At 37.4% G+C, this 20,072-nt stretch overlaps 1 protein-coding gene across 2 annotated transcripts in view; it reads right to left on the bottom strand.

Annotated features, from left to right (window-relative positions):
* Positions 1 to 10,303: 10,303 nt before the first annotated feature.
* Positions 10,304 to 20,072, bottom strand: part of onecut2 (one cut homeobox 2) — a 43,332-nt gene continuing 33,563 nt past the window's right edge. The window contains exon 2 of one of the 2 annotated variants that reach the window (XM_067424447.1): positions 10,304 to 14,678. In XM_067424447.1, the coding sequence (XP_067280548.1) occupies positions 14,392 to 14,678 (287 nt within the window). In that variant the 3' untranslated portion in view covers positions 10,304 to 14,391. The remainder of the gene's footprint in view (positions 14,679 to 20,072) is intronic. The other variant, XM_067424448.1, reaches the window with a different exon arrangement.

Below are 20,072 nucleotides of genomic sequence, written 5' to 3'. Positions count from 1 at the left end.
AGCATCAAAATGCCGCAAATCCAAAGCATTCGTGCAGCTCTCCATGATTTGTATAGATGGAGATTACAGCTGTTAGCTTGAATAGCTGATATTTAAAAATGGCGGTCACAAGTTTTTGTTGGTCTTGTTGGTCACGGTAACGCCGCCCCCAGCCGGTGACGCAAGCGGTTCTTACTTCTAGCCCTACAATGTTTTGGTGCTACTTAAGAACCACTTTTCCTGGCTCGGAGCTGGTGCTTTGGCTGTGGAAACACAAAGAACCGATTTTAAACTACGCTCTGGCTCTGATTTAGCACCAGCACTGCCTTGGTGGAAAAGGGGGAATAGTTAGCAAGCGTGATGACATCATCTATAGCAATGAGGTCAACCCCGCCCTGACTCTTAGCTTAAGACTTCTCTCTATTCCTAAGTAAAAGTTGCTCTCAGCAGCTTTGTGAATAGGTTTTAACTAAGAACTTTTACTGCCATTTAGGAGCTCTTAGTGGTAAATTAAAATGTTTTGTGAATACGGCCCCTGGTCTTGACCACACCTCAGGTCTCGATTGGTCTGATCTTGACCACACCTCAGGTCTTGATTGGTCTGGTCTTGACCACACCTCAGGTCTTGATTGGTCTGGTCTTGACCACACCTCAGGTCTTGATTAGTCTTGCTCCTAGTCATGGAGGTCTTGTCTACACCTCTGGTCTTAGTTTTGGTACTGAAGGTGTGGTCTTGATTAAACCTCTGGTCTTGTTTTGTCTTGCTATTGGCTTTGGAGGTCTGGTTTTGACTATACCTCTGCTCTTGATTGGTCTGGTCTTGGACACACCTCAGGTCTTGATTGGTCTTGGAGGTCTGGTCTTGATTGGTCTTGGAGGTCTAGTCTTGACCACACCTCAGGTCTTGATTGGTCTTGGAGGTCTGGTCTTGACCACACCTCAGGTCTTGACTGATCTTGTCTTGACCACACCTCAGGTCTTGGAGGTCTGGTCTTGACCACACCTCAGGTCTTGATTGGTCTGGTCTTGACCACACCTCAGGTCTCGATTGGTCTGGTCTTGACCACACCTCAGGTCTCGATTGGTCTGGTCTTGACAACACCTCAGGTCTCAATTGATCTGGTCTTGACCACACCTCAGGTCTCGATTGGTCTGGTCTTGACCACACCTCAGGTCTTGATTGGTCTGGTCTTGACCACACCTCAGGTCTTGATTGGTCTTGGAGGTCTGGTCTTGACCACACCTCAGGTCTTGGAGGTCTGGTCTTGACCACACCTCAGGTCTTGACTGATCTTGTCTTGACCACACCTCAGGTCTTGGAGGACTGGTCTTGACCACACCTCAGGTCTTGATTGGTCTGGTCTTGACCACACCTCAGGTCTTGATTGGTCTTGGAGGTCTGGTCTTGACCACACCTCAGGTCTCGATTGGTCTGGTCTTGACCACACCTCAGGTCTCGATTGGTCTGGTCTAGGGCTGGGATAAACGATTATTTTTTAAACGATTAATCTAGCGATTATTTTTTCGATGCATCGATTAATCTAACGGTTAATTTTCCCTGTCCGATTCGGTTACGATTCGATTCGATTATCGATTATCTCCCCATTAATTGCCTAATAGCAATTTATACATGTTGATTTAATTATCTGAATGAAAAAAACTAATTCCTTAACATTGCAATATATGTTTATTGCTCTTAAAATTCCAAAGTAAAAGACTATACAAGAACAATGCATTCAATAAAATCATAAAGTGCACACACACACACACACCCTATTTTGAAGTTACTGCACTCTGCCTTTGTATTGTCTGCAAAAAATGTGGAGTCATGCCAAGGCAAAAGGCAGTAACTTCCATATTATCAATATTTGGTTGCTGATCACCTTTTACAAAATCAATATAGTAACACCTGTATAAAATCTAATGATCATGGCATTTATTTTGGATGATTTACAATTAATTATAGCCATCTTCTTATTACCATCATGTGCTTTGGTTGCATTCTGATGCCATTATTAAGGACACAATACGTCTTGTAAAGAGTATCTTCATTGCTGTGCAGCAAAACTTACAGGTTGATAGGTGACACTGAATTATATGAACAAGATAAGATTATTTCTTATGAGTAAACATTTGCATATATAATGCAAAGATAGAACAAATAAATCATGTAAAAATGCATGGGATTGGAATAAGATAAATAGCAAATAGTGCCGCTGGTTAATCAAGGGTTAAGTTTGGCTATCACACTCTAATGACAGCGCTGACTGGAACGGATTGCCCATTCATAGGCTAAACAGAGTAATTATTTATTGCAATATGTTTTTAATGTTTTTATCTATTAAAAAAAATGATACAATAGGCTACATAGCTTAATTACTTTTACATCTTTGAATGAAAATCGCCTATCGCCTAAAAGGACAACTTTTAGATTGATGTGAACGACAAGTAGGAATAATTCTCAGAATGCTTGTGGATTAAACATCCCAGATGACGTTCATTGCCATGGATTTAATCGGGTTTACAAGAAAAGGTAGGATATATGGATATAATTGCGAACTGTTACTACTGATTGTATGCGTGAGCGCACGCTGTCACGGCATTCGAGTGCACACAGTCGGGCAGCCCCAAACTGCCTGACAGCGCGCTGAGTGAATATTCTGCATTATGAAAACATGTATGACAGTACACAGGCTACACCGTAACTTTAACGCGGCAGACTTTAATAGACAGTAAAACAAAGGCGGGACACCATAACTGGATGTCGGTACCGTAACTTAATTTAAACATCTGTCTTCCTGTGTGCAGAAATTTGTTTACGTAGCAGTGACAAAACGCGTGCATGCGCACCTGTGCTCCGTGCGCGCCGCGCGCCAACCCGCAAGCCTTGCACTTCTGAAAGTCTGAGGAGCCACTCGTGTTGCAACCATAGATATACATAATAAATAATATACTTAATTACATAATATACTTTATTATGTATATCTATGGTTGCTACTACTCTCCGGCGCCACCATCTTTATTTTGAGTCTGACGAATCGACGCGCATATTTTGCGTCGACGTATTTTTTGCGACGACGTCATCGATGACGTCGACGCGTTGTCCCAGCCCTAGTCTGGTCTTGACAACACCTCAGGTCTCAGTTGATCTGGTCTTGACCACACCTCAGGTCTCGATTGGTCTGGTCTTGACCCCACCTCAGGTCTTGATTGGTCTTGTCTTGACCACACCTCGGGTCTTGATTGGTCTGGTCTTTACAACACCTCAGCTCTTGATTTGTCTTGGAGGTCTGGTCTTGACCACACCTCAGGTCTCGATTGGTCTGGTCTTGACCACACCTCAGGTCTTGATTGGTCTGGTCTTGACCACACCTCAGGTCTTGATTGGTCTGGTCTTGACCACACCTCAGGTCTCGATTGGTCTGGTCTTGACCACACCAATGGTCTCGATTGGTCTGGTCTTGACCACACCTCAGGTCTCGATTGGTCTGGTCTTGACAACACCTCAGGTATTTATTGGTTTGGTCTTGACAACACCTCAGGTCTTGATTGGTCTGGTCTTGACAACACCTCAGGTCTTGATTGGTCTGGTCTTGACAACACCTCAGGTCTTGATTGGTCTGGTCTTGACCACACCTCAGGTCTCGATTGGTCTGGTCTTGACCACACCTCAGTCATGTGTTTTTGCACAAAATAACAAGAATAGATGTGTTAATGTTTAATCTTCTTTTATGTTGGAATTTTTACACCACTAAAATGTGTGTGAATCACAGTATATTTCTAGTTTACTGGTGTTATTTTAACTTCAAACTTTTGTTACTACAAACAGAGACTTACTGTAACAAGGGAGGAACAAAAATCAACATTATTCATTAGTAAAGACAAATGCCACAGTTTTTTACATGATGAATCAAGGTCATTTATTGAAGAGCAAAGAGCACAACACTACCATCTGATGATAGTGACCAAAAAAAACAAGAAACTCAAAGCCAAAATAAATCTGTGAGAATGACGCAGACAGAAACACTAATGCCTTGAGCAATGGTGAAATGTAATCCGGTAAAAGACAGGAAAACAAAATGTGCTGGAAGAAGAAAAAAAAACGATGTTTCACTTTGTTGAGCAACAACTTTCAACACTGCCTGAAAGAAAGAAAACGATGCAGAAACAGTCGACAATAACAACACTGAGTTTGTACTTTAAGTAGCATTGTTTTTTTGTTTTTTTATCGTTTTTTTTGTTTTTTTTTGCAAACATATTAATATTGCACAGATGAGAGGCTCAAATACTATTTGGTAAATCCCACCTGATTGTAGGAAAGTTTATACACTGAGATGATGGAAGATTCAGATGTGAGAACGACTCAAACACATGCAAAAAAAGGCAGAAGCTTCTTCTCAGGTGTTTAATGAATTGTTCTTGATTTTCTGACATCTATTCGGGTGCGCTGGTGTTTGCAACGTGAAAGAATAGCTTTGAATTCTGATGTTAAGCTTAAGCTAAAATTTGCACACATTCCATGTTTTGACAATATCATTTCTTCGTGAAGTTTGAATGAAAATGTGAAAAATTGTGCGCAAGTTTTTTTTTTTTAAATCCAATTACGTTTTCGTTCTATATACCCATGTTTGCTGTGTGTGTAAGGAAATTAAGTGACAACTCAAAAGCTCTGAAACTGTTGCATAAATAGAGCACAACATTTGAGTTCCGGAGGAAAAAACTCCATTCATTTTCTCCATAGGGACACACATTTTTAATGATGACTTATAAGCTGTTGAAGACCGCTCTGCTGTGAGCTGCGATGTTGTTAATCAATGGTATTTGCTTCTGTGTTAAGGCGTCAGCACACATTAGTTAAGCTTATTTTAAAATAATTGTGTTACCAGCAGAATTCATGCTAAAAACTACATTACCCATGATGCTGTGCAGAAAAATACACCTTGTTAGCTCCACCCACTCATCAAGTATATAGTAATCAAGTCCCTTATATGTATGTATGCTATACATACGTTTTGATATAAATCATCAACATGTTTAAATTAGTAGTTTTATATTTCTTAATTATGTTTTATTTGGGATTATCATGGGACTGTATTTCTTTCTCCAAGGTCACAGTCTTGTATTTTTGTTTGATTATCAATCAAAGTAATGTTGTGATTCTCCTCATAGCTGGTTAGTTTGCTTCTTTGTTGCTTATAACGGTGTAACAAAGACTTTTTAAAAATCCCTATGGGAGGAATGAATGGAAAACATCCTTCCAGAACCAAAGCCACTGGAAAATCAACTCTATAAACTACTGTTCAATTTATCAATGAGTGGAAATCATGTCATTGTTTTGAGTTGTGAAAAATAAAAAATGTATTTACATCATGAGACAGGTTTTATTGTTGTGATTATTAACCAAACAAATGGTTTCCGAATAAAATCACTTGTTCTCTTTATTTATGGTCAAACATTTTGTGGAAGAACATGTACTTTGAATGTTTCAAATATGTTGATCATGAATGCAAAACAAAAATTTGATCAATTTTCTCTTGTGATTCCAACAACAAAAATCCATTTTTTTTACATGAATATAATGATTTAACAAACCAACAAATGAACAAAATGTCAAATGATGAAACTGAAAAAGAAAATAATCCGTTTCCAATCCATTTTCAAAGCAGATCTTTGAAATACAGTCCACAATATCCTGCAGTCGGTTCAAGCGTAACATCCATTTATACACAACCTTTGGAATTTCCTTCAGTTGAAAACACAAGACGTCAAAACTCACTTTAACTCCTGCAACGTCTGTGTGGACTTTGGTTCTCAAAAGAATGAAGTGTTTTTACTTTAGCAGTAGATTGTCTGGTACATTTCATCCTGTGTTTGAGGATGTTTAGCTGTTGTATTTTTGAACAGGATTGGTATAGTCGACACATCTAGTGCAGAATGATTCGGTACAGACCGATAAACCGTCTAAACAAGTTCTTATCTGTCAAAATTGAGTCCAACACACATACAGCGGTTCGGTTTCTGAGATAGTGGAAGATTAACAGTCACGATACACTTGATCAGAAAGATTTGCTCAAATGGAAAGCGATCATTTTGATCACTTGGGTAAATGTGACTTTGAAAACCGAACTGATCAAGTGCATGACGTTTCTATACACATCTGAGATGAACTCTTCAAGAATTAGATCAGGCCAACATGCAAAAAATGAGGCTCGGTTAAAAAAACAAACCAAATGAAACTGAGACGGATCCAGAACTTAAACGCTATTTAACGACAATGCATTACACACTAGCTAGAACCGCAAAGATACTCATGCATAAAATCAAGGGTCGGCTGTAATGCTACATTTCCACACAGAACGAGAAACGAATTGGAAGAGAAATGGATGTTGTAAATGAAATCGAAGTGAACTGTACAACAGAAGCCATGAAAACTGTAAACTTGAGGCTCATTCTAGCAACCAACCTTTCCCAATCCAAAAATAACATCCTTGTTGAGAATATGAGCCACCCTTCACAAAATAAGAAACAAATCAGATTTTTGTAAAACTTGCACCACAAAACAATCGTGAAAGTTGTCACATTATTAACAAGAGAGAAAAAGACAAGCATTGTGTTTTTGTTAAGCGAACCTCAGCTATTACAAAAATCACAACTTAAGATGTATAAAGCTTTTTTCTTGGTTTGTCTTAAGTCACAGTTACTAAAAAATAAGAGTAAGTGAATAATTTAATACATACGCTATAATAACAATACCCTAACACTATCTTCTATGAGGTATATCCGAGAAAAATTTGGTAAGAAAAGCACGGTCTGCGCCCTCAACATGCTCCAGGGGTTTTCTTTTCTTTCTTTTTTTTTTTTTTTTTTTAAAGCTTTGCAACCATTCAAAGGATAGGAAAGCAGAGAGAGAACAGAAGTCTAGAAAGCCTTTGGTATAGAGTTAATCTTTGTTCTTTGCAGGATTGCATTGCAAAGCACCATAACGCCCGAGTTTGTCGCTGAGGTACTAACAGAAGAAGAAAAAAAGAGGTCGAAACGTCGCTTTGGTTCAAGCAAGGCACTCATCCAACAATATCTCATACTTTACAACAAAAGCGCTATCTACATCTATGTCAGGAGGTTCTTTTTTAAAAAACAATACAACTTTGGAGAGAATCTGTTTTGATTTAATCAATGAACACTGCAAAAAACTATTGGTGACACTTATTTCGATGGTCCCTTTAGATATGGACAATCAAAATAACATATAACCAAATGTTGTTCTTCCTAAGTATTTCTGTCTTGTTTTCCAGTAATATCTAAAGTTTTACATCAACTGAGAAACAAGAACAGATATCTGCCAATTAAACCAATTTAAAATATATTTTTGTCTTGTTTCCAGTCCATTATCTACATTTTTTAATTAATATGCAATTACTAGATTAGTAAAATTACATAAAATATGTCTCGTTTTCTGGGAAATAAATCAAAACGAAGTGAGTTGCTGCTCTCCAAAAAAAAAGGGAAAAAAAGCTGAATTATCTACCAATGTGGTAAGAAAACTTTTGCTTGTTTTAAGCAAAAACTCACTTCATTTTGATTTATTTCCCCAGAAAACTAGACAAAATATCGTATTGCATTTTACTACTTTAGTAAAAGCATCTTGATTTAAGAATTTGTTTAGATATTTGGACTGCAAACAAGACAAAAGTAATAAATAGGAAAAGCTTTTATTGCAAAGCATTCGAAGGAAAACTATTTTCTGACCCCAAAGGCATATATTTGTTCTTGTTTAAAGCATAAACTTACGGAGTCCGTAAAGAAGCACGTTCGCTCTCAAAACCTTTTTTTGTTTGTTTCTTCTCAAAAAACCTTTAAGTTCCCTCAAGAAACTTTACGTTTGGTCGCAAAGAACCCAAAAGGATTCTCTGGGGATGCTAGAGACAGAACGCAAAAGCATTAAAATATAATTTATCCTCACATCTCATATCTTTTTGTCATCACTATGTCCCTTTAGTGACTCCGTATTACCTCACTTAATATCAGACAACAAGTCATTTTGCTTCCGAGCAAATGTATCTTGATTTTATGCTGCTTTCACATGCTAGCCTATGGTAAACAAGTTTCCTAGTTAAAAATTGGACATGAACGACTTCTCAAGTAGTATTTAACACTGGGAAACTTTGATACCCGTGTTCCCATAAACTTTAAACATGGTGGGAAAACGACTGATACTGTTTATTAGATTTTTCCACAAAAGCTACATCGTATTGTAGTTAAATAACTGCACACTTACAGTACAATTCATTTGAAGCATATTTTATACACAATGAAAATATCCTGTATTTCAAATTTACTAAGTATTGTAGTTAAAGCATTGTAGTTAAAGTCCTGCATGTTTACAGTAGGCTACAATTCATTTGAAGCATATTTTATACACAGTGAAAAGATCCTGTATTTTAAATTTACTGAGTCATCAGCAAGCTACAGATCGCGCATTGAATGTTTATTGTTGTCAATGAATGGGGGACGCTAAATATATTATTTTGGGTTTATATAGTATTTTCCCACAAATAGGCAAGAATAAGCATGGTGTCCTCAATGATTCCCGTTCTTTCCGACAATAAAGCACTTGGACGGGACGAGCTCGTAATCACAAGTAGGAAATTTCCATAGCACATGAAGGCGACGCGTTTTTTTTTTGTTTTTTTTTACAGTCTACGTTATGGTCTTCACGTTAGCTTCACAGATCTTACCTAGCGCTGCGTTGATTCTTGGATTTGCTCTGTCGATAGGTTTATCACCGTTGTATGGAGGACACCGACCAGGAGCTTTATTTAACATTTTGAGGCGAATATCATGAATTAGCCACAGCCGATTATAGTGCGTCTCATCTCTCTCTCCGCAACTGCCGCGCAAATTTGTTCTCGCGATATTATGATCCCCCAACTCCTATTTAAAGTCGTAGAACAATATAACATTATTTTTGTACTCCCTACAGATGTTTAGATATCTGTACTGTACTGGAAAACGAGACAAAAACACTGAGGAAGGATCAGATTTTCTCCACATCATAAATACGAAATCACTGAGCATTGACCTAATAACCGTCCACGCTCGTGTCTCCGTTAACATATTCTATTAACTATTTTTTCCCACATGTAAATAGGTTACATTTCCAACATGACGGAATGATGTATGACCAATAGCTGAACGGATCAATACGATCCCATCTGCATTTGGGAGTCTTCCCATATATCGAGTCGCTTCGGTTTGGTACGAGATGATTCGATTTGGTCTTTGGTTTCGGAGTTTGTCGTGCACAGAAACACCAACGTTGTTTTTAACAGAATAGACTTAGATCTTTGAGGAAGTTTATTTTAAATGGCTTAAAAGTAAAACTCTACTTAAACTGGTTACATCAACATGTCATGTTTTGAGTAATTGATGTAGGCCTATTTTATTTGTTTACAAGTGAATGTCTATCATTTTAGCGAAAACAATGTTCTTCCTCAATATTTGTATCTTTTCCAGCACAATCATCTAAGCATTCTTAAATCAAGATGCATTTACCGGAGAAGCAAAATGACTTAAAGATGAGTCTTGTTTAATGAAACATAACAATTAAGTGAGTTTAAGCTTAAAACAAAGGCAAATATCTGCCAGTGGCATCAGAAAGATAAACTTAATTCAAAGGGAACACTAGATAATTTTTCTGACTTCAAAGGCAGATATTTGCCTTTGTTTTGAACAATTTTGATACACTTTTTCATTCTTCTTCTGCAGTATCTTGGCTTATGAATTTGATATTTGTATTAGAAAACAAGACAAAAAAACTGGTAAAGTATATCATTTTTGAGGTGCAGTTTCTAAGAAGTTTCTAAGTCTGAAGTGGCATTTTGTTGGATTTTTCACAGTAGGTACACTGTAAAAAAATATTTTTAATGTAAATAAAATATTATAGGAGCATGGTTTATGAAAAAAATTCTATTTCAGTCTTTCAACTTCAACTAAAATTGTGTTTAATTTAATGTGTTGCCATTTATTGGACTCCACTGGCAGATCTTTGGCTTAAAACAAAACATAAAACAAGACTTGAGTCATTTTGCATCTCCAGTAAATGTATATTGATGAATGAATACGGTATTTGTATTAGAAAACAAGACAAAAATACTGATTAAAAAAATAATTTTTGCAATCTGAAGTGATATTTTATTGCACTTTTCCAAGTAGGTAGCCTACACTATATTAAAAAAGTTGTAAATTTGACAAGAAAATATAGTAATTTTAATCTTTTGACTTCAATATTTAATGTTAATTTAATGTGTTGCCATTTTTTTGTAAAAAAAAAAAAAAAAAAAAAAATACTATTTCTGAGTGAAAATTAGTGTTTTTGGAAATAAATGCAATGCAGCATATGATTAAAAGCAATGCACTGACTAAAAAAACCAACACAACGTTGAATATCAGAACATTTCCAAGCAATTTCAATATCATGTCCCATGTGGTTGAGGGGTGTTAATGTTTCTGTGCCAGACAGATCTTTCTTAGTGGGTTGGTTTTTGCATCCAGTTATTTTTACGGACGATCAGAACCACACAGCACTAAAAACTACAGCTCGACGTCGAGTCCCATCCGCTCCATTGCACTTATTTTTCCGAGGAGAGGAGGAACTCGAGTCTGAAAGAGGAAGAAGAAAAAAGAGTGGAACAGGTTATCAAAATATCCCAAGCATGGCGTCAAGCGCAGACCGTCCTCGAGAAAAAAAGAAATCTTTGGTATCTTTGGTTTCATCAACACGATTAAAATTACAAATGGAAAATTCAGTGAGGTAGCCTCTGTGGTTCTCACTATAGAGATAGAAAGACTTTTATACACACACACAAGTCAGTCTTGGAAGCAGCTTTTTCTAGTTTTCAAGGGATTCCTCTATGTCCTTCTACGAGTGAAGCAATGAATAAACGGCCTCTCAGCGTCCGTGGGTTTTATCTTTGGTGAGTCCTGCGTTGATCTCCGTTAACGTGTGGCCCCGTGTACGATCTCGAAAACATCAGGCTTGAAATTCGGTGCTTGTCCTTGCTAATATCGATCGCAAAGACAGATTGTTTTCATTCGAAAGAAAATCAACGAAACGATTGACATAAAATCTTGACAAACATACAAACATTGCAACTAAAACCTGATCGCTAACATGTTTCCAGAATTATTCTGTCTACGAAAAATTAAATACACCCTTTGTCTTGCTTTTTAAAGTAAAGCTAACTAATAAATTAACAGCATCTTTGATGCGCTATTAGTCATCCACACAATTACGTCTAATTAAATAACAAAGAAAACAAATAATAATAATAACAAACTTCTAGCACATTTAGTCATAAATAAATAAGTCTGATGGTGTCCAACATGCAAAAGAAGTAAATGTAAACTTTGGCAAGCTAATCAGGATAAAAGGGATGGGGGTTTGGCAACTTAAATTAAGTTCAATCATAGCAAATATAAATTACATAAATAAATCACATATTGCAAAACCTGGGTAAGACATTGTACAGAGGCATTGGCAAAATTTAAGTACTACGCAAAGAAAAGCTCTTTGGCCCATGTTCCTAAAAGACCTGACTGTCGTGAAGAGCAGATGAATTCTCCGCTGGAGAATCTTTGGACTAGAAGCTTTTAAAGAGAGAAACCTAAAGGATAAAGCTATTCGACCTACAGTCTGCAGTTTCCTCTCTACAGAATTAAGTGAGCATTTTGGCAGATTATTGGCTTTTCAGTTGGATTATAATGTATTCTGTACCAGCTGCATTGGTGCCTTGCAATAACGCCAACGGCTCTCTCAAACATGGGACACGTGCGGATTCGGCTCCCGGAAACCACGTGCATATGTGTTCAAAGATGGCTGGAAGATTTTGCAACTCTTTGGTATACAGATCATTTGGGATATGGAACTACTTGGGATTGCATGTGCTTAAAGGTGTTTTATCTTTGGTATGCCCGTCAGGCTTGAGTTACACCTTAAGTTTTAGCGGTGAGACGGATGCGGGGGTGTTGGACCCAAAGAGCCGAAAACCTAAACGCCCCATGTTTGGAGAGAGGCAACGCCGCACCGATGCATTGTGGGAATGGAATTGCGGCGGGAGTAACTCTGAATCTTTGGTATTGTAGCTGATGAGGTTCTTGTTGTTCTTTCCATTTGGGTTGAAAAAACTGCATAGGCACACATTAAAGACAATCTTCAACTTCGTTTGAGAGACGCATCATTCGGGAGCCGCCGATGCTGTGGGAAAAGCTCCGTTAAAACCCTTCCGATCCCATTCTGCTTCCTGTTTCCCAGTGTCTCCACCGATCCGAACACAACAAAGACGCCGGCTCGGCGCCCCACCTTTGTCATCTTTGCAGTTTTTTTTTGGTTGTTGTTGTTTTTTTGTGTTTTTTTTTTCCTTTTTGTTGTCCTTTGTTTGCAGAACAGTTAGGTGCAGAAAAAAGTTTCTTTGGTGTCGATTTGTCAATAAATAGAAAAAGTCTTTAGTGTCCGTTTTGAGCGATCCGAAGAGGCCCTCAAGCGTTACCCGGGAGAAAACTGCTTACCGGCTCTCGGTTCAATAATAAATGAGCACGAGTGATGGAACTTGAAATGAGTATATGAAAGAGCTCAGTAAAGTTGGAAAGTAGCTACAACTACGAGAGAAAGACCTTTGGAAAGCTAAACTGGTTGGCGTTGGTGTGGAGATTGTCCTCTTAAACTCTTGTAAAGGCCCTGATCACCAATGCCAGTTTGGTTTCTTAGCATAATACAGATACACAACGTGAAGCTGATGTGTGTGTGTGTGTGTGTGTGTTTGCAATTTCATCAAGTGTGTTTGAGAAACAGAAGCTCATTCTTCGGCTTTATCATCCTGAGTTATTTTTAAACCAAAGAAGAACGATCGGTGTGGTCCAGCCCCTGTTCTATTGCAAATTGAATGTGCTTCAGGATTGTGCTCACAAACCCGGCCGGCCAATAACGGTGTGAGAGATCTGCGTGTTTGTTGTGCTTTGTGCTTCTGACGGCTGTTTTTCTAGCTGAAACCAGGTGCAGTGTGTTAGAAAATGCTGCTATGATGGGTGAATCTCACAAAAACCGGCCAGATTTCACTCCAAAATGCATTAATATTTTGTTTTGCTGAAAATGATTTGCCATAATGCAAACCTAAAAAATTCCATTCTCATTACTACAATAAAAAGAATGATTACAATAATGATAATCTAATGAGAATTACTTTTGACATTAATGATCATTATTATTATAATTGAAAAATTGCCACTGATACTGCAAATGCTTTTCTTACTAAGAATTTTTGTAGTTTCCAGTAAAAATATCTAAACATTAAATCAATATGCACTTAATTATGCACAATATAAATAAAAAACTATGAATAATATAATTTATAACATTTAATATATTTGTATATTTTATCATTATATAATATAATAATAATTTTTTTATAATTATATTTGAATTAATTTTCTCTATGAATTAAATGTATTTTTCGGACCTCATTGGGAGATCTTATCTTGCTTTAAGAATGTTTCGATATTTGTACTGGAAAATAAGACTTTTTTTGCATTGAATTACATAGAATGTGACCTGGACGTGTGTTTATGAGATTTACCCTTATAGTTTAAAACCTCGAGAGACACACACACACATACACACACACACACGTTTGTTTTTGTGAAATGTGGGGACATTCCATAGGCGTAATGGTTTTTATACTGTACAAACTGTATTTTCTATCCCCCTACTCTGCCCCTGCCCCTAAACACACACACACACACACACACACACACACACACACACACACACACACACACACACACACAGCCCCTAAACCTACCCATCACAGGAAACATTCTGCATTTTTACTTTCTCATAAAAACTCCTCCTGTGTGATTTATAAGCCTTTTGTAAAGTGGGGCCATGGGTAATGTCCTCATATTTCACCCTCTCCTGTAATACCTGTGTCATACCCATGGCATTATACACATTTGTGTCCAGATATTACACAAAAACATCCCCCCACACACACACACACACACACACACACTTCAGGAAATGAAAATCAAAGCTAATTTAGAGTGAATGCAGATGTGAAATGCAAACCCTTTGTCTTCTCTTCAGTTCAAAGCCAAATGGAAAGTTACCAGTGATTTAATTTTTCATTCCTGATGAATGATTCTTTCTTTGGACTGGAGAAGAGAAAGCAGTGTTTTATTTCCTGACGTTTCGCTCTTTGGATTTCTGTGTTTGTGGCTGTAAGCAGTGAGCCGGTAAGCAGTCTCTCTCCCCTCGTTGCCCTTCGGAGCGATTTTCTCCTCTTAAAAAGCTTGCACCCTCCCCGGTGCACCCTTATCCATCGTCCCATGTTTCCCCCCACCCCCTCCCTCCCTCCCGGATCACGCTTTGGTACAAGTGCTAGAACTGGACGATGTGTTGCCCGGACTTCCCTCATCCAGCCATTTATCGAGGCTTCGTCTCCGGGCGTTCATGAAGAAGTTGCTTACAGTGTTCAGTTCCAGTCCCAGCTGCTGCGAGATGGTCAGCTGCATTTCTTTGGACGGACGCTTGTTCTCTTTAAAGATGGCCAGAAGTGTTCTTCGCTGCAGGTCCGTGAAAACCAGCCGCGATTTCTTTGGTGTATTGCTCCTGTCTTTGCTCGGGTCCTGCTCTTTTCTTTTGCACGCTTCGGGGGTTTCGTTTGTTAGAAAGGAGACACAAGAGAAAGAGAATAAACACGTTAGAATCAATCACATGTATATGACGTTTTATATTCATGCATTTGGAAAAAAAACTACTTTACTTTACAAAAAGAGGATCAGCCCAGAGGTTTATTGCACCAGCTACAATTTGATTACAATTACATAAAAACAATATAGCTGAATCAAAGACCTTATAATCAAGGCTGCGAGCATCAGACCAACTGCAACAATGAGTAAAGTCATTTGGAGATGGTTTTAAGTTGAAAGCACATAACTGCAATCACTTGTGACATAATTGCTTATTACTTTTGACCAATAGGTGGCGCTGTCACCAAATTGATGTGGTGTCCTCAGTGTTGGGCGGGAATGACAAGCACCAAGTTTGGTGTCAATACATCAAATCTTTCCAGAGATGCAGCCTCCGATTGTTTTTTTTTTTCAATTGTTGATGCAGTATACGAAAGAAAATTCTATTGACAAGAAATCCATAACTTTTTGTCGACATGGTCTGAAGATGATCTGACTCGAATTTGGTGAAAATCAGACAAACAGTCTAGCAGGAGTTCGAAAAAGTTTTTTTTTTTTAAGGAAATCAAAATGGTGGACAGTTTCAATACAAAAGGCAAAATTAATCAAAAGCTATTAGAATTTTTTAAAATGACATTACTATTTTTTACCACAAGGTGGCGCTGCCTGGACATTTTTTGTGTACCTTCAGGGCATGATGCTGATGACACATACCAAATTTCGTAGTGATATGCCAATGCATTAGTACATAAATCAAAATGGCCGTAAAACACAAAAAACACTAAATGGCAGACACCAAAAATGGCAGATATAGGGACAGTTGGTATCGTTTGATTCGCCATGCTGCACCTACTCTAAAGAGACCAGTCTTGTAATTTTTGTTCAAACTCTTCAGAAGTAATAAGCAAACATATACATGTTTCATATATATCGTGACCACTAGGTGGCATTGTGTAAATCCTAGACTAAAACAATGAGTGTCGAAACTATTTTCAATCAGAAATTGTTAGTAATTTTCACAAATAATTACAAAGAAACAGCAAGTAACACATTGAATTAAGCTTGAAATTCTGAAGTAGAAAAACAAACATTTGAAACTCTTTTAAAAATAGTTTTATATTGAATTTGCTGAATATCAGACAAACGTGGGTTCCTAAAGAGAATCAACATGGTGGACAGGAAGTTCATCTAATTATGGCAAAATTTTCATCTAGTGTCGTAATCAGTGACGCCAGTAACTTAGTTACTAAGTAACGCGTTACTTTAATCTGACTACTTTTTTCCATTAACGAGTAATCTAACGCGTTACTATGTTCAAACCAGTAATCAGATTAAAGCAATAGGGCTTGGGCGTCATGACGTCATTACTTGGCGTGGCGGCCATGTTGATGGCATCCTTTACTACTATTCGGACTACTGCGCACTGTTTATAGACGTACTCCCTCTCAGTCGTGTGTCTTAATTTGATTATTTTGGCGTTATTTCAACTATGGTAAACCGTTGCTGCATTTTGGGGTGTAACAGCGCAACACATAATCACCATGGGAAATGTCGAAAATGGATTAACTTTCCACCGCTTTCATGCTTGGAGGCGCAACCACGGACAAGAAGTAATAACAGTACAATGTGCAAAAAGCAAGAATTGTCACACAATCAGATGTTTTTTTAGTGTTAATTTGCAAGTAGTGCAACCTGAGAACACAGAAATGTGGAATGCTTCAAGGTAAAAGGTTACAAATAAAAAATGAACACAGAAAACGGAGTGCAAGTTGTTGCACTTTATATAACGGAGTGCACTTTATATAACAATAATAAATACACTTTTTTTTTAAATAAATTATTTCAATAATATATAAGCAAATAAATAGGTATCTATGAAATAACAACAAAAGATACAGAAATGGAGGAAGTGCAAATTATAAAAATAGTAAACAATAACATTGCAATAACAAATAAAAACGGAGGCAGAGCAATTTCTTATCTAATAAAAATAATAATAATAATACGTTTTTATATAATAATACGTTTCGGTTAGACTTTATTTCGATAGTCCACTTTAAACATTCTACTATGTACGTTTTCAACAGCATGTCAACTAACACTAATTAGAGTATTAGTAGACTGGTAGGTTATGGTTATATGTGTTGGGGTTCGGGTTAGTAGAATAAGTTGAATTGTAGTTGCAAAGTTACTTATAGTCAGTAGAATGTCTGTTGGGGACCAATAAAATAAAGTTTTCGTCGTCGTCGGTGCTCCGCTCTTTCTTTGGAAATGCATGTGGATCCAAAACTTTAATAGTTCCGATTTTGTCTCTATAGCGGTCCCTGCCTTCCCTATTTAACGTATCCCGGTAAATTCCACATCCCTTTCAGGATTTTAACATGTTTTTTCTTTCTCCCAACTCTGCTTCTCCTCATTCGACTTGCTGTATGTTTACATTCGCGAGGCCATCAACATGGCCGCGACGTCCCAGAATGCAATGCGGTGCCCAAGCCCTATTTATCCAAGTAACTGTGAGTTACTATTTTAGTCATTTTCCTTAGTAAAAAATAAAAAAAACTAGGGCCGGGACTTTAACGCGTTAATTAAGATTAATTAATTACGGGACTTTAACTCGTTAATTAATTACACAAAATAAAACAAAAACAAAATTTAACCACACTTATTTTTGCACCGCGGAACGTTTTTCAATCAATGAGTTTCGACGGACCGATTATACTGGAACACCAACTAGCGCTCCGGAGTCACAACAACAACAAACCACAGTGAACATGAACGAAGAAGCTGATGAGACCGCTTTGCTTGGCCCCGTGGATGGGAAATTTTGTTTTAAAAAACGAAAGAATGGAAGCGTCGTCAAGAGCAGGGTTGTGTGCAAGCTAAGCTATACAACAAGGAATTCGCGTATCACCACAGCACATCGAGCCTCAAATATCACAAATATGCTTTTGCTACACTTAATGGGAAACATTGCACTGCTGGACTGAAATAAATAAACTATATTTTGTTGATTAAGCTTATGTATTCAGTCATTATTCAATGGTATACTAAAAATACATGTGAAAAATTACTTCTCATTGTTCTCAGGTCAAATATTTATATGCAATTAAAATGCGATTAATTTCGATTAATTAATTACAAAGCCTCTAATTAATTAGATTAATTTTTTTAATCGAGTCCCGACCCTAAAAAAAATATATTTTTGCTTTCTTCTTGCGTCTCGGGGAGAGGATTTTTTCAGGATTTTTTTATTTTTATTTAAGCTTAAAATGACAGGAGATACATTGTTGACGTTACTGTTAAAAATGCACTTCCAATAAAGTGAGTGTTGGCAAAAACGTCATTTCTGTGTTGAGGCGACAAGGGTGTTGTCAGAAACTGCTGAATGTAACTAATAAAGTTACTTGTAATCTTACTAAGTTACTTTTAAAATCAAGTAATCTGTAAAGTAACTAGTTACTAGTAATCTGTAAAGTAACTAGTTACTAGTAATCTGTAAAGTAACTAGTTACTTTTTAAAGGAGTAATCAGTAAACAGATTACTTTTTCAAAGTAGCTGTGGCAACACTGGTTGTAATATTCTTATTCTGAATCAGGACCCTATCAGCTAAACTGCTCTCAGATCAGTGGTGTCTCACAGGAAAGCTTTAGTTCATCTGAAGTGAGGTGAGATTCAACAGGTAATTGCTTCTGTGACCACCAAGATTACAATTCATTCCAAATTCAAGTAATTCACTCACGCTCACGTGGAGTTTCTGGGTTTATTTTTAGGGTCTATTATCATGATTGAGTCTGAAGACCAAAAAAAACATGATCGCCTGATAATTAGAGCGAGAACGAGATCCGACACTGACAACATCAACCAATCAACAACAAATAACAAATATATATAAATATATATATATATATATATATATATATATATAGAGAGAGAGAGAGAGAGAGAGAGAGAGAGAGAGAGAGAGAGAGAGAGAGGGGCCAGCACTATTTCTGCAGATCATTCCCGACCTCCCAAAATATTGGGAGATATTTTGATAAATTTGTCATGCAGCAAGACCTAAAAAGTTGTTTTACTTCTCCAGTAAATGTGTCTTGATTTAAGAATGCTTGTACTGGAAAACAAGACAGAAATACTGAGGAAAGAAATCTTTTTTTTTGTTCTGTAAAATCATGTATCATTGCACACTGTTCCACGTGCTATTTATTAATAGGCAGTAATGCTCAAAACATGTACATTAGGCAGCAGGCTAGTATTTCACCGTCTCAATGCTCAATACACAAACCGTCTAGCAATTAAAACATGTTTGTGTAGCATCATAATGCAACCTTTATATATATATATATATATATATATATATATATATATATATATATATATATATATATATATATATATATATATATATATATATATATATATATATATATATATAAACTAAAGAAGTGTTCTTCAGTCAGTCCATTTAAACGAGCTTTGCTTATATCTGTAGGACGGAGTTTATTGTGGCCTTGGGCATAATTCCTTATTAATGTGTATGAGAGTGTTTCTGCAGTTTTAATGATTGTGGATTTTGCTGACTGGTGTTTGAGTTTGTTGTGCTGATCTCAGTAAACGCTGCTAAAGCACAGATTAATGCAAAACACACCACTGAAAAACTGAAAATAACTTCTGTCTGTGCATGTGTGTGTGTGTGTGTGTGTGTGTGTGTGTGTGTGTGTGTATGTGTGTGCAGGTTTTTGTGAAATATCAGGACTCAAATGTGTATAATGCCATGGGTATGACACAGGTATTACAGGAGAGGGTGAAATATGAGGACATTACCCATGTCCCCACTGTGATGGGTAGGTTTAGGGGCAGTGTGTGCGTGTGTGTGTGTGTGTGTGTGCGTGTGTGTGATGTGTAGGTTTAGCGGCAGGGGCAGTGTAAGGGGATAGGATGTCCAGTTTGTACAGTATGGAATCCATTACGCCTATGGAAAGTCCCCATAAAACATGGAAACAAGACATGTGCGTGCGTGTGCGTGTGCGTGTGTGGTGCGTGTGTGTGCGTGTGTGTGTGTGTGTGTGTGTGTGTGTGTGTGTGTGTGTGTGTGTGTGTGTGTGTGATGGGTAGGTTTAGGGGCAGTGTAAGGGGATAGAAAATACGGTTTGTACAGTATAAAAACCATTAGGCCTATGGAATGTCCCCATATGTCACAAAAACAAACGTGTGTGTGTGTGTGTGTGTGTGTGTGTGTGTGTGTGTGTGTGTGTGTGTGTGTGTGTGTGTGTGTGTGTGTGTGTGTGTGTGTGTGTGTGTGTGTGTGTGTGTGTGTGTGTGTGTGATGGGTAGGTTTAGGGGCAGTGTAAGG

This window comes from Pseudorasbora parva, chromosome 18, assembly GCF_024679245.1.
Source record: "Pseudorasbora parva isolate DD20220531a chromosome 18, ASM2467924v1, whole genome shotgun sequence".
NCBI classification, from domain to species: domain Eukaryota; kingdom Metazoa; phylum Chordata; class Actinopteri; order Cypriniformes; family Gobionidae; genus Pseudorasbora; species Pseudorasbora parva.
The sequence above is the reverse complement of the archived record's forward strand: the minus strand, read 5'-3'. Positions and strand labels throughout refer to the sequence as shown.